The 14,964-nt window shown below is 39.3% G+C and overlaps 2 protein-coding genes across 4 annotated transcripts in view; one reads left to right on the top strand and one right to left on the bottom strand.

The window, feature by feature from the left end:
* LOC147650396 (uncharacterized) overlaps window positions 1-2,911 on the top strand; it is a 33,747-nt gene extending 30,836 nt beyond the window's left edge. For 2 of the 3 annotated variants that reach the window (XM_086851403.1, XM_086851398.1), the window contains exon 6: window positions 945-2,911. In XM_086851403.1, the coding sequence (XP_086707529.1) occupies window positions 945-964 (20 nt within the window). In that variant the 3' untranslated portion in view covers window positions 965-2,911. The remainder of the gene's footprint in view (window positions 1-944) is intronic. The other variant, XM_086851404.1, reaches the window with a different exon arrangement.
* The window catches only part of DOCK2 (dedicator of cytokinesis 2), a 154,659-nt gene that overhangs the window by 1,733 nt on the left and 137,962 nt on the right, over window positions 1-14,964 (bottom strand). Inside the window, exons 42-51 of the mRNA XM_023936251.2 lie at window positions 13,684-13,765; window positions 11,211-11,295; window positions 9,671-9,757; window positions 9,165-9,341; window positions 8,566-8,649; window positions 6,500-6,637; window positions 5,271-5,398; window positions 3,502-3,682; window positions 2,076-2,196; window positions 905-1,047 (exon numbers count right to left, since the gene is read on the bottom strand). Coding sequence (XP_023792019.2) covers window positions 905-1,047; window positions 2,076-2,196; window positions 3,502-3,682; window positions 5,271-5,398; window positions 6,500-6,637; window positions 8,566-8,649; window positions 9,165-9,341; window positions 9,671-9,757; window positions 11,211-11,295; window positions 13,684-13,765 — 1,226 coding nt within the window. The remainder of the gene's footprint in view (window positions 1-904; window positions 1,048-2,075; window positions 2,197-3,501; window positions 3,683-5,270; window positions 5,399-6,499; window positions 6,638-8,565; window positions 8,650-9,164; window positions 9,342-9,670; window positions 9,758-11,210; window positions 11,296-13,683; window positions 13,766-14,964) is intronic.

Below are 14,964 nucleotides of genomic sequence, written 5' to 3'. Positions count from 1 at the left end.
CGTGCCCCCTGCTCCGAGCCCGGCTGTGCCACCCCGGCTCTCCCATCCCGGCTGTGCCACCCCGCCTGTCCCATCCCGCCTGTCCCATTCCATCTGTCCCATCCCGGCTCTCCCATCCCGGCTCTCCCATCCCGCCTGTCCCATCCCGCCTGTCCCATCCCGCCTGTCCCATCCCGGCTCTCCCATCCCGCCTGTCCCATCCCGCCTGTCCCATCCCGGCTCTCCCATCCCGCCTGTCCCATCCCGGCTCTCCCATCCCGGCTCTCCCATCCCGGCCCGCTCCGATCCCACCGGGAATCGCCGTTTCCCTCCCCGCCCGCAGCACCGGCTCTCGGCGGGCCGCGCGCGCCCTCTCGCGGGCCGGGAGCGGAGCTGCACACGCAGGTGCATCCCTGCATCCATCCCTGCATCCATCCATCCCTGCATCCATCCACCCATCCATCCACCCATCCCTGCATCCATCCACCCATCCCTGCATCCATCCATCCATCCCTGCATCCCTCCATCCATCCCTGCATCCATCCATCCATCCCTGCATCCCTCCATCCATCCCTGCATCCTTGTATTCTTCCAGTCCTCCATTCCTGCACCTCTCTATCCTTCCATCCTTCTACACCTGCATCCCTCCATCCTTCCAGCCTCCATCCCTGTAACCCTAAATCCCTGCACCCATCCATCCCTGTACCCTGCAGCCCTCCAGCCTTCCAGCCCTCCATCCCTGCATCCCTCCATCCCAGCATCCCTCCCACTGCAAGTGCTGCCACAGCCAGCTTTGCTTCCACCACATTCTCTGACAAAAGCATCAAGAAAAAAGACTTATGAGCCTATTTGTCTCAAAAATACTTAATTTTCATAGCACAGGATTTTTGAACATTTCCTTTTTCTCCCCACAGACAGGGCTTACCATTGTTTTAAATAACTGGTTCACTTTCTTCTTTTTGAAGGTTTTCTTGTCACCATCTGAGGTGGAAGGAAACACTGGCTGGCTCAGCCTGTGTGAGGCAATTGTTTCATCGGGTGCCACGGTGCTGACAGACAGAGTTAATCCTTAAAATGGAAACAATACTGGTTACACAAAACAAAGCCAAAAGAGGAGAGTCAGACTGTAAGACAAAGCAGAACTCAAAATTGTGCACTCCTGCAATGACTAGAAAAAATTGAGTAATTTTTAATCTAACTATAACCTTAGAATAAAATATTAAATAATAAGGAAACAATAAATTTCATTTCATTGAGACTGAACAGTGAAAAAAAAAGAACCAATCTGGCCAAAGAATTAAAAATAGATAAACACATGACAAAGAAGTGGGCCATGGCAGTCTGTTGTGTTGTGCTAAACATCTGTTACAGGCATCTGGAAAGGGGGACAGAGAGAGGGATAGATGAAATGCAGGTTAGGAAATGGAATGTCCTATGGAACAAGGGGGTAAAAGAGTCTGGAATTGGGCTTGTTTTCTCTGTGTGCCTCAGCCTAGAGACAAGTCCCAGCTTTAGTCACACTTTGCCCTTTTCTTTCTCAAACCACCCATCTGTCTGGGGGCAGCTGTGTTATCTTGCTTCCTCTGCCTCCCATGTTGAGGCAATCTATGAGATTCCTCTCTGGCTTCAAAAGCAGAAGTAGAAATCCCATTATGGGACAACCTCTGCTGATATTCATCCCCCAAAGCACAGCACGGAGCATTTCTCCCTGTATCACACTCTGCCCTTGGCTGTGAGCCCTTGTTTCTGCTCCTGAGACCCTACAGAGCAGGGAAGCTGAATAAACCTTGCCTCTTTCTAGGTAGGAATGCTCTTTCCTCAGCAGGAATGCTCACACTGTACAAGGAAGTGAAATTCGGAGCTCCAGGAGCAACAGCTGTAGAATTTGCATTTTGGCACAAGGTCCTACGGTGTTCCCAAGCATTTGGAGCAGTCCAGTCCCCAAGCACAGTACACTCTTCAGTTATAATCTATATCCCAGTGGATTTCACAAGGGTGGAGAGAGCTGCCAGTCCTGCTTGGAGCAAACCCTTCACTGCTGATTTTTTACCATCCTAATAAAGTTCAGAATTCTCACCCTGGTGTAAGCACCTTACCTGGGATAGTTGGCATGGAACGACTGACAGTGCTCATCTGCTTGAGGACAGAAGTTTTCTGAGGTGCCACCACGTGTTCTGAGAGGTTGGTGTCACTCATGAACTCGTATTTCCTAGACAGCTGTTAAATAAAAAAGCCCCAGCATTAATGATGAACTGAGACTTTGGTTCGTGTGTCATATTATGTACAATCTAAAAACATGCGACAACTTTGCAGGTAATTTATAGTTAGATAAAAACTTCTCATTCTACATAGAAAAAAAGAATTCTAAAAAAGTTACAGAAGTAATCTGTGATGCGAAATCTGAATTTCTACCCTATTTTTGGCATAATACCATCAGACAACTCTGGCTGTGATCTGCAAAGTAAAATGAAGTTTTGAAAACATTTTTTTCTATTGCATTAACATACCCAGCTTGGCTGCTGGCCAAAGCCTTGTCACTGCTATTTTGAAGCAGAAGAAAATCCTCTAGCTCAATGCACAGTGGGATCCCCACAGTTTGGTGTATGTGTTATCTAATTGCATCTAAAGCCAAAGGTGTTACTTGGTTCTGTGTATCAGTGCTTCTCAAAGCATGACTGTGCTTTATCTCTCTTTTGCATAAGGACATGCAGTGGGAGACAGTCATAATCATCCATGAGTTTCTCTGTGCTTCTCCAGCAGTCTTGACTTTCTACTCCATTCATTTTACCTTTGATGATTTCTTCAAACATTTTTGATCAAATTATTTATGCTCCCTCCATGTAATTCAACAATCTGTTACTGCCAGGCTTTTTAATTTAGATGAGGATTGTGTATTTAGAGGACATATACTAAAATAAAATTCTCCTGAGGATTAAACTCTGTCTATAAAAAAGGCCCAGTGTAAGTTACATAAGTCACTGTAATGATCCAGCAGAGCAATAGAAGCCCTTGGATGATCTATGGAGTGAGAGATGCCTGTGCTTCCAAACTTCAGTCTGGCACCATTTGAGGAGCACTGTTTGCAATCTTGCAGTTTTCCAGCAGCTGCATGTTCCATAACGAGGTACAGAACGTACAGGGCTCATCACTTTTGAAATAGCCCTGACTGTGAGGAGCTGCCATGAAAAGTCAGCACAGTCAATTGTCTCTCCACAGGAAAGCAGCTTAACCCTCCCCACATGGTGCTCCTTTCTGAGCTAACCAGGCTGCAGAATCTGCAGCCTCAGAGCTCTGGTATCTGTCACTAGAAGCCAGGAGAGATGATCTGATTTTCTCACTGATTTGTTTCCTCCACAGCATCTTGCATGTTTCATTCATGGCAGGGCAGATCATCTCTGCATCCTGCATCCTTCCCCTTATGACAGCTGGACTTCTCTGGGATATATTTTTCTTTTTCTAAGGAAAGGAGTAATGTCCTCTTTTTCATGGATTATAAAACACTACTGTAAATCAGTAACATACACATTTCATGTCAGTGATAGAAATATCAGCTGCTGTCTTCTCATCAGCAAACACCACACTGCTTCTTTTTGTTCTTTTTTTGGACCTTCTCATCTTGACTTCAGGATGAGGATTATTTTGCGGAGCAGTCTCCTCTGATTCTGCTTTTCCTTGCTTTGGTAGCACTGCTTCCAGATCAAAGCTGCAGGAGCAAAAGAAAGAAAGTACAAGTTGCTGAGTGATATTTTAAAAGCTGCTGGTATTCTGATGTCATTTCCCCATAAAATATAAATGCAGGTCATTCTTTTCCTTCTGCTTTCTATTCAGCCTTGCAAACTGCTGGCAAAAAGTATCTGATGTGCTTCAGCAGCTGGCAACTGGAGATACAAATAAGATGCCTTCGGGCAGTGTGGCACCATCTTAAAATGTAGTGAAGAAGGTAAAATATTAAAACGAGCTCAAATCCCTGTTTAAAGATTTGTGTATCAGCTAAAGAACTCCTAAACTGAACAGAGTAGAGCTCACATGGCAAGTTGATGTGTAGTGATGCTGAAAGCAAGACAAGAACCAGAGTGGAACAGAGTGTGGCTGTCTGCTGCCATGTTTTAAATAAATTCTCCTTTTTATTTCACCATACTGGACAAGAATGCATATACCCAGAGATTAACCCCCCTTCCACCTTCTCTCTTCCTCTAATTTTTACATTTTAAAAGTTGGGCTACTTCTCAAACAAAACAAACAAAAAACCAAAAAAAACCCCATAAAATTGGTGCTGGCTTTACTCCCTTCTCAACCTTTGGAACACAGGACAGAACTCTTGTTACAACATAAAAATTGATAAATCAAGAAGTGTGCTAACTCGGTGACCTGTGACTTCCTAGAAACAAATTAGCATCCTAAGAACTGAAACCAGGTGCAGATGCTTCAGTGGGCTTGTGTGGCTCTGTCAGAGGTCTCCTGTTGTGCTGCACACACAAATGAGGTTTGGCTGCTCCACCCTTCTGGAGGGGAAGCTCGAGGGCAGCAGGAGCAGCCTCAGGAATCTCAAAGTAGAGCAAGGGGTGTCTTAAGAGCCAACCCTTCCACATTAGGGTCATACACCACTGGACTTTGTCCAAGTGAACTACTCAAAAAGGGAGATCAGATGTTTAAAAAATAACCAAACACTGCTCAACAAGTTCAGTTTTACATGTATCACGTTTGGGAAGAAGTTCTGTGTGCCTGAAAGATAATTTATAAAGTGAACAAAACAATTTGGGGATGAAAAAGCTATACCTATAATTGTTCTCTCAAAAGTCTTTTTGTTTTCCAGTGTTGTAGTTAAAACACATTAGATAAAGCATTTTACATTCCTACAGACTTTACTAAAATCTTCCACCTCAAGTTTGTAAAGATTATTTCTTTCCTATTCACATTCTACAAACAAAAAGATGCTAATTAAGTTAAAACCTGTATAAAAAGAAACTTGTTATTTTACAAGATCTTTTATACCAGATCTGGGTACATTTTTGAAATGTAATTTAATTTTTAAAATACTTATTTGCTGAAAATTAAATGCCACTTTTTTTTTATTTTAATGAGACTTGAACATTTTAAGATTGAAATATTAAGATTGAAACACTGTAGTTCTCAGCCTGGAGGAAGTGATAGCTGCAGTTAAAAATAATGTTGGTATAGTCTGAAAAGACTTCTAGTGGACTTCATTCTTTTTACTAATCTTTTTCTTTTGTCTCATAAAACTGATTAAAAACCAAGACTTAAAAAGAATTTGTACTGTATTTATAACCAACCTTTCTGAAGCAAGTTTTTTGGGAGTGCTGCAGTCTGAACTGATGGAGCACATGGAGATGAAGGATAACTGGCGGTAGGATTTCAGCATCGACCTTGGCCGCCCGACCCTCTTGTCATCAAACTCTGGCTACAGGATGGAAAAGAGAAACACATCCTGTCAAACAAGCCTGGATCTTCAATTCATCCTTCTCACACCTGCCCTTGAAGGACTTGTGCAGATGTTTAACACTTGGCATGAAAGAAGTTGTCTGCTCCCGTTAATTACTGATTTATCCTGGGTCTGGGTGAATTCTTACACTTCAAATCTCCCAAACTCAATTCACACAGTTCATTCTCTGCAAAATTTTAAATAGGTTGGGTTTTTTAAGTGCTGGTCTCTAAGAGTGCTGGAGGGTTCAAACAAGAGGCAAAATTTCCAGTTGTGGATTACAGCCTCTGTTATTGTAATTATTATTGCAATTACATGATTTCAAGTAAATTATTGCAATTACAGCCTCTATTAATGCAAAATAAAAACCATATTCAGATAGATACATAGAATTTTAATTATACAGGTGTATAATACAGCACATATCCAAAATATAAGTTAAAAACTTGCTGCTTTTCCCCCTATAACAGAATAAATAAATTCAGTTATAAAATCATCAGTGCTGAAAGCAACAATATAAAATAATTACCAAAGTAACTGGAATTTAATCACAAAAAAACAGGCAATGTCATTCTTGCTAGCCTGCACAACTCAGATAGAATATATTATTCAAGAATTGTCTTGGGAGTTTGTTCTCAGAAGTTATCCTTCAATTGCAAGATATTTCAGTTTGCTCTCAACTAATATTTATAGTATTATACACATGACAGGTTTTCCTTCACAACACAGCTGGAAGTGGCTGGCACAGGGAGACATCAATTGCAGATCAAAGCCCTAAACCACTAAGAAAAATTACAAAGAGAACAAACATAAGAATTTGCTTTTACTTCCTCAATAAGGCTGAAAAATCTTGCAATTTTAAGCTGTAATAAAATATACTCAAAATCTTCCAGAATGAGGAATATTTGATCAGAGAATTGAATCAGCTCTTGGATGATACAACTCAGATTTTATTACCTTTAGATCACAAGAAAACCCATAAGCAAAAAAAAAATAAAAAAAAATAGCATGTTTTTGTTTAGAACAAGGTGTGTGTTAAATAAAGAGAAATTGGGGTAGAGGTTAAAAGGAGAGCAATACCAATTCTCTGGCTCCATATTGTTTTTCCACTTTAACTTTTAAGTGCATGAAACATTCCTCCATCCGGTCATGGAAAGGACGAAGATTATCAGAAACTCTTCTTTCATGAATTCTAATTCCAGCCCCAAGGAATGGTATCTTAGGAGGAACAAAAGAAGGAAAAAGGTGAGACTTTTCAAGTGGGTCCAACAACCTCTCTGCCTCTGTTTAAATTATCTGGGAAATCAACTGCAAAACTCCTCCTGTGACTGGCAGGTGGATTTGTCCATTGATCTCAGCTTGGAGCAGCAAATACAAGATGGAAAAGGCTCATGGAAAATGGGTTTTCACAGGAAATTTCTGAAAAATGTTGGCTGCATCACAGAGGCTATTTTCTCTCTTCTGTGTATTTTAATGTTATGAGGTTTGTGCACAATACTTTTAGCTCCCCTTCTGCCACTAACCTTTTCTAACTGCTTTACTTCAGCTTTTAACTCTTTTGCATTAATATCTAGGATTTTTTGTAAAACCCACTTTGATTCCGTGCTTCCTTTTTGTGTTCTGCCTCAGTAAATACTGTGAACATTGGTCCACCATTGTGTTGATCATGTGTTATGGAAGTGCAATAACAATATAACTTTTAAAAACGTGGTATTAAAGCCCATCTGTTTCTGTTTGTCCTCCTTAGAGGGATTTGCTGAGGACATAGAGGGATAGGTAGAAATTACCCCTTATTTCCTAATGCCAGGTGACATTGTGGTTAGTCAATCCCACTGAATTCACTGAGTGATTCTGATGGCCCAAAAACAACACCACACACAGCTGTGGTGGGCAGTGACACAGGAGAAACTGTGAAGGTACAACTCAAATAATAACCAAACTGGGATGAATCAAAATAAAACAGGAAGAAACTTCAAAAACATTAAGAAAATAGTAGAAACAATTCCATTAAAAGTATTTGGAAGATGAATTTCAAACCTGAGAGAGGAATAAACAGTAAATTTTTGCTGTTTCTCATCTATGAAAGAGAGACAATCATAGAATCATTGAATAGTTTGGGTTGGAAGGGACCTCTAAAGTCTTCCAGTCCAACCCCCTGCTATAGAGACAGAGGCATCTTCAAAACCATCAAATCAGGTTCTTCAGAGCCAACCTGACCTTGGATGTTTCCAGGGATGTTTTTAATAAGTACAAAAAATGAGTGGAACATGAGGAGAAACAGCTTGAGCCATTCATTTCTGATAGTAAAATCCCAGATGAATTCTCACTATTTTTTACCATCCCTCTATCTGTTGATAGCAATGATTTGTTTTGGACTGGTTAATGGAAATAGAATGGATGATTTCTGAGGCCATGTGTTTTTCTGCTCCATTATCATTATGAGGTCAACAGAAAGAGCCATTTTCCCTTGAATCTCAGTAAAAATAGAGTTTTTTCTGCTACCACCTTCCATTGGTGCATCTTCCTCCTTGAGGGCAAAAGGGTTCTGCAGGCTGCTTGTCTTATCATATATACACTGTATATAAAGTAATAAATAGTAAACCCAAATAACCCCAGTTCTGCCAATATAGGGAGAATATTCTGCTCTGGAGATACAGCTTAAAAATATTTCCTAATAATCTTACATGCTATTTGCCACACAGAAAACACATAGCAGCAATCTTTAAGGGTCACTGAACATGAAAATAATTCCTGAGAGAACCAAACACCATTAATGTTTCTAGTGGGAAAAACAGGAAAAATCCTCCACAAAGAACAAATACTCTAGGAAAGAGTTGTGCCCCAAGAGAGTTTCTGACATTTGACAACCCCAAAAATTCGTGAAATCATTATGACTTTTGTCATGCTCTCAGTTTTCTCTCCAAGAATATAACCCAAGTTGGAAATCCTTTTAACCATAAATGTAGCCTGCTATACGTGGCTTTTGATAAACCATTCCAGATGATGTGTTCTACAAAATACCTTTCAGGGGTTAAAAAAAAAGTGGAAATGACACAATCACCTCAATGCTGTGTTCTCCTTCATACAGGAATGGAACAAAGGAACCCCTGGTGAAGCCTCAGTGCTGGCTGTCAGTGAGAAATTACCTGCCAAGCAATCAGATCTTTGAGTCTGTTCAGTTTTTCTGTATCCTCTGGATGGTGTCTGATATATTCTTCTGTAAAGAAAGCCTTAGACAAGAAAATAAATAAATACAGTCCATCATTTTGACAGGTAAAGAAATCAAGCATTAATTCCCACATCCCGATTATTAGACTGGTCATCAAAGAGGAGAGACACAGGCATGGTCGTTAGCCAGATGCTGCTGTGATAATTGCTCCCTCTGGCAGCTGGGAACTGAGGTGCACTTTGTAAAAAGATCTATTTGGCCTTTATCCAGCACTTCTGACTTGGAGACCCTTATTATGAATCCAAATCATTGTTCCTTTTATTAAGTTTACAGTGAAACTAAAAAGGCACAGATTTGGAGTATCATGATTTACATCAACTGGTAACTTCAGTTTTTCTGGTTTGCTTTCAAAGACAGAGATGACCAGGAAAGGAGGATATGAGGATCCCTTAACTGATGGAATGATGGTTTTCCTCTTCCCCATCCCCACTGCACTACCACTCTAACAAGGGATGTAGGAGGATTATGAAATGATGCACCTGAGAATGTTTTTTGCAGTGACTCAAAAGCTCCTACCTTCTCATATTTAGCAAAGCCACCCATGACAGCTGGATCAACAATTCCATTCAGAAGCATGGAAAGTGGATTAATAGGGAGGTTCTCATCACTCTGGTACTGGTTAATCATCATCAAAATCTTTTCATTTGTCATGGACATAGTCTCAATAGCATTCTCTAAAGGACTAATTGTGCACTGTAAAGGAACAAAACACTTCTAAGGTTCATAAAGATATAAACAGGCCTTTTTAGTTTTATAAAATTCATGTACATGAACAACAGTTCTGCAAGTCACAAACCCACACAGGCTTTTCAATTCTCAAACTATAAATCAGGCATAAGAGATATCGATCCTGTATTGAGCAGTAGAAAGATTAAATGTAAATAATAATGGGTTTGTATGTATAAAAAGAAGCAACTTGTTGATAATTTTGCAGAAGCCTTGTTATTAATTTTGCAAACTGATTTGGACATGAGGATTCAACAGCTGCAAGCTGGATGGGCCCTGAGCTCGTTAATACTCACGTGTGATATGGAGACCACCTCAAACCAGCGCAGGATTCCTGGAAGTTTGTAGGCTGTAACAAATGATGTCCTCTCAATCCACATAGACTATTGAAAAACATGGCAGGAGAAAATAATATTTCAGGATTGAAACTTTAATCTCTTCTGCCTTCTGAGATGTCAGAGTGAAATGGATGTAGTTGGAAAACATATGCATATTTTTGCATAAAAAGACATTGCAAACTAAATCTAGAATAGAGACTTGAACAAATAATTCTGATTTCAGATTAGGTCATCTTCAGGCACAAAGCCTGTGCAAAGCAAGGGAAAAAGAAAATTACCCATGAATCATTTAGTCTGTATTCTGATTTTTGCCATTGCAGATAGAATGGCTGTTGTTAAGTGATCCGTTCTTGCCTCTACCCAGATTATATTTCCTCCCTCCACATTCAAATGGAATTTCTGCAATTAAAAGCAGTAATAGCCCTATAACAACCTACCAGCATTCTGACTTTGGTTTGGTTCCTCTCATTTTTCTTTTCTGAACAAGACTGGCTTTTGGTATTTTAGAATAGTTTGGAACAGCCACTGCTGCTCCTTATTTCAATATCAGCTCATTGGAATTGCCAGTACTGAGAGACACCATAACAGATGTAGTTAAGACACTCCAGCTGTCCCAGTTTCCTCCTCTTTGAAGGAAACATGCATCTCATCTATTGTCCTCAGCAATGAAAGCATCAACAATTTAGTTATTGTAAAACCATTTCAAGGTATATTTATAAATGGGCCCAAAACTCTCAAGTTTGCAAAGGAAGCCAAGGTGCATCCTGAGTCTTGACAACACATTCTGGGATAGAGTAGTCAGGGCAGAGTTTGTGTCTCAAGTGTTGATTTAACAGCAGGTGGGAAGCTCTTACAAGAAAGTCTTGACTTTGCTAATCAGCACACACCTAACAGAAATTGTACATTTTGGAAAGATATGGCTTTTCCCAGCTTTAGGCTTGGATAGGCTGCTTTTGAAAACAAACCAAAAAATATACCAGATACCTGTAAAATGAAAACACAGACACCACATTTTTATACTTAACACTGAAAAGTAATTTATGGTGGTGTAGATTTTTTAGAATATTTGAAGGGTGAAGGCCATTCCATCTTTAGGTATGGGAGTAAAAATGACACAGGCTGTTCTCTGAGCAGCCAGGATTTCACAGGGCTGATGAAAGCAGACAACACTCACCTCATTGCCTGGCTGGCAGCTGATGGAAGTGTTGCAAAAGTATTTGGTATTTATTTACATGTCACCTTGTTTCCTAATCAAAATCTGTACCAGCAAATGTTACTGCTTAAACACAAACATGTTGAAAAGTGCACAATGTTTACCTGCAGCTGGAACAGTGATGTATAATTAAGCACACAAGGGTCATGCTGAAATAGAGAAGGCTTTTTTTGAACCAGATCTTAAAGTTAAGCTGTCTCTAATCTGAGCCTAAGAAAGGAGCTAGGATCAAAATTCAGTTAGTTAACAGAACTACATCCATCACCTTGTCGTTAATTTACTTACAGCAAATTCATTTTCAGGGTCAACAGATCCTTTTCTGACTGGTCTTGAATAGTGGAACCGCTGCACGTTGTTTGACTTATAAAAGCTGAAAGATTTTTAAATTTATATTGTAAAATACAGGAACCAGAAATTAATGGGTCTTGTTATCACAGAGAAATATTTCATTTTGAGTAGTTGAGTTTTTAATTAAAAGTAAATTTACTGCTCAGAAAAAAAAGGATTTTACTGGAAACTCAGGAGGCAGCTACTTTATCTATAAATCAGGGTCAACACACAGTATTTTACAAGTATTAAACTTCAGCTTGTGGCTGGGTGTATTTCCCAGGTATAAAAATTCCAGAACTTCCAGATTAATGTTCAAATCTACAGGAGGACCAGAAGAGATTTTTCCTCTCTTGCTGTGCCACGTGCCCTGCTTGCCAGCTTTATCCTGGTTTAGGAGAGGAGTCTCTTTCATTCTGACTGACTGAGCAGAGCAGGGATTTTCACCTGGAGTGGAACATGGCACATGACAAAGCAGTTTAATCTTGTCCAGAAATCCTGCTCAAAATGCTGAACAACATTCAACAAATTAAACAGCTGAAGCCATGAATAAGGATTTCTTGAGATAGATAATAGAATGTATAGAAGTGCTTGTAGAGGGCTACACCAGTAAGTAAATAATAATAATGATGATGATGATGATGGTGATGATGATGATAATAATAATAATAATAATAATAATAATAATAATAATAATAAATGTAGAATAATAATGTAGAATAATAATAATATAATGTAGAATAATAGAATTTAGAATAGTAATCAATAACAACAACAACAACAACAACAACAACAACAACAATAATAATAATAATAATAATAATAATAATAATAATAATAATAGAATCCTTTGCAAATTCATGTTATGGTCTATTCTATTGAGCTCATATTTCATTTTCCATCATCATGAGCACATCTTTCCACTAAATTTGCCCCACTTGGCTTTTAGCACTGGGACTGCAGAGTTTTGGCTAAGCATTTTGCTGTCCACAGAAAAATCTCTCCTCTGTGTTTTTAGTATTTATTTTAAAGATCAATTAAATTTAAACCCTTGTTAAGTAAAAGCTAATTTTGCAGAAAAAAAAAAAAAATCTCAGAAGTCTCTTCCAGTAAAACTGAACCATGTTTTGAAAGCCCAGAAAAACAAATGGAAACATCTGAGTTAAGCAAACCATGGTATGTTAGTTCATTGGAAATGATGATTTCTGAGTCAAACTGCTAAGAATTTCTTCATCAGTAAAGAAAAGTAACTGGAAAATACTGCCACACTGTGTCAGATCCCTTTATGCAGTTCCATCTGAAAGGACAGATATTTTGAAGCTCTCTGATAGAATAAATGCATTGTCATCACGTAATGTAACAAACAATTAAATGCCCAATAAAGTAAACTCATAAAAGTAAATCTTTAAGCCCAGATGTAATCTGCAGTTTGGTTGAATTCTGCAGCTGAGACAAACCATTACAAAATCTCCCCTGTGAGCAGAGATTGTACTTTACATGGAACACTTTGCTACATAAACTGGAGCAGTTTGAAGTGTGGCTGTCTCTACACTGAAATCTGCTCCAACAGGACCACATTTATAATCTGCCTTCAAGTTACTGATTTTAAAATGAATCAAGTCGAAATTAGAACAACAATTTTTGGGGTTGGGTTGTTTTTTGGTCTGTGTTTGTTTATTTGTTTATTTTAAAGTCCTGTCACACAAAACTTGTGCTTGTATCTGCTTTATTTACTTTGGTGTATGTGGGGAGATGATTCATATTTTTCCACTCTGAGTCAGTTGCTGCTCCAGTAAAGATTCCACAGAGAGAGCTGCAGACCAAGGGCACAACTGGTTTGGAAGTAGCTCTTGGTCAGACTGGTCTCAAAATACTTTGGTCAATTAATTTCCTTTATTCCTTTACAAAACCCATACTGCATAGCACCAGCAGAAACCATTCTGCCACCCTGTATTCTGCACTGGACCAGACAAGATACAACAAGATTCTATCATTCAAGAGCCTTCATTCAACCACCCTCACACTGCCAGTCCCCTCCAAGAGCCCTCTCTCCACCCCTTGTCTGAGAAGCTGTGTTGGAAACTCAATAACTTTGACACAAAGCACAGATTCCACCTCCCTGCCCTGTATGCACGAGTTATTTTTTCAGTGGCAGATGGGTGCAGGCTCTTTCATGGAATTCCTGGGGATATCCAGGACAGATTGAGGATGGAGCTCTGAGCAAAGTCCCTGGGGGGTTGGACTGGGTGGCCTGTGAAGGTCCCTTCCCTCACAAACTGTTCTCTGATTCTGTGAATACCTAAGTCAGTAAATTAGGACAACAAAAACTCCAAGATTCACTGGCAAATGACTGAATTCACAAAATAATTGTTGTCAGTTTAGGAGTATGGACTGATTTTCATTATACTATCTACTACTGAAATTCACTTACTTTATTATTTGATCAGGCACTGCCTTATTTTTGAATCTAGGCTGCTCCTCCAGGACTGGCTGCACTGTAAAACATTGGATATCTGAAATTGTGAAAGTTAAGGGCATGTTATTAACTATTAATATGAAATACCATAGGCTGCAGGAGAAATAAAAATAATAATAGTAATAAAAAAAGACATTTTATGAGGAAAAATCTGAAGTGTTCAGGGTTTCATTTCTGGAGTTTCCTTGGCCAAAAAAGGAAAAATCTGCCAGTAGTAACCAGTGAAGACATATTAATTCTGAACTGCATATTTTTATTATTTCCTGAGCTTGAATATCTGCAGCTGAATTTATCACACTGACTCATTCATTAAATTTTTAAGCTCAGGCAACTTACAAAAATAACATCAACCACATCTGATGTTAACAGTTTCACTGTGTAGCTTTAGGCATGCATAAAGTCATGATGGTTAACATTTCATTTTGAAATCTGTGACTGAACAGCCCTTTTACTTGAGATTTCCTTTTTCTATAGAAGAGCTGTTTTTAAAATCTGAATACTGCAAGTAAATATATCACATCCTTACATATTTCAGTGTGTTTGAAAGTCATGCCCTCTGGTTAGATCCTTTTGCAGAATTGCAGAAGTAGTGCCTATCTCCTGTTCCTTGCAAATAGATGAGCAAATTCTACCTTAAGGACTGAAGCATGTGTTCTCCAAAAAAAATTAATTAGTTAAGAGGCAACACAGACTTGGGAGAGCCTGGCTTTCAAGCTTAATGTACTGTTTTAGACAAGCCTGTAATAATCCCACTTCAGTCCCAACAGTGTGAAAAGAAAGTATTCCATTTCTCCTCCAGGAAGTTCCACCAGAAAATTCTCAAGAGTCTGTGAAGTGTTACAACGCTACCTTGAAAATCAACAAAGGAAAATCAGCATGCAAAAACAAATGTCTGATCCAATGAGGTGATCTCATATCTGCTCAGTCAGTAATGACTCAAATCAGAAGAAAAAGATAATCAGAGTTATTCTAACCAAGAAAAATTGAGGCCATTCTAAAAGTTGGTTAACAACATTTGTAAGTTAATTTTCCTGAGAAAATTTCTGAGGGACCTGAGACGTGTTCATGTTGCCAAGAAATGGAGGTGACACTGAAGTGTGGTGCCAGTCAGAGCAGTCAGCTCAAGGAAGACATGAATTTAATATCAAGACACAACAGCTATGAATTTGAGGTAACAGAAAATTTGCTGCTTTAAACTGTGTCTCTTCAAGTGTGTGACACTTGGTTTTTCCATTT

Source organism: Cyanistes caeruleus, chromosome 15 (genome assembly GCF_971803275.1).
Source record: "Cyanistes caeruleus chromosome 15, bCyaCae1.hap1.1, whole genome shotgun sequence".
Taxonomy (NCBI): Eukaryota; Metazoa; Chordata; class Aves; order Passeriformes; family Paridae; genus Cyanistes; species Cyanistes caeruleus.
This window is presented reverse-complemented; position numbering and strand designations above follow the sequence as displayed.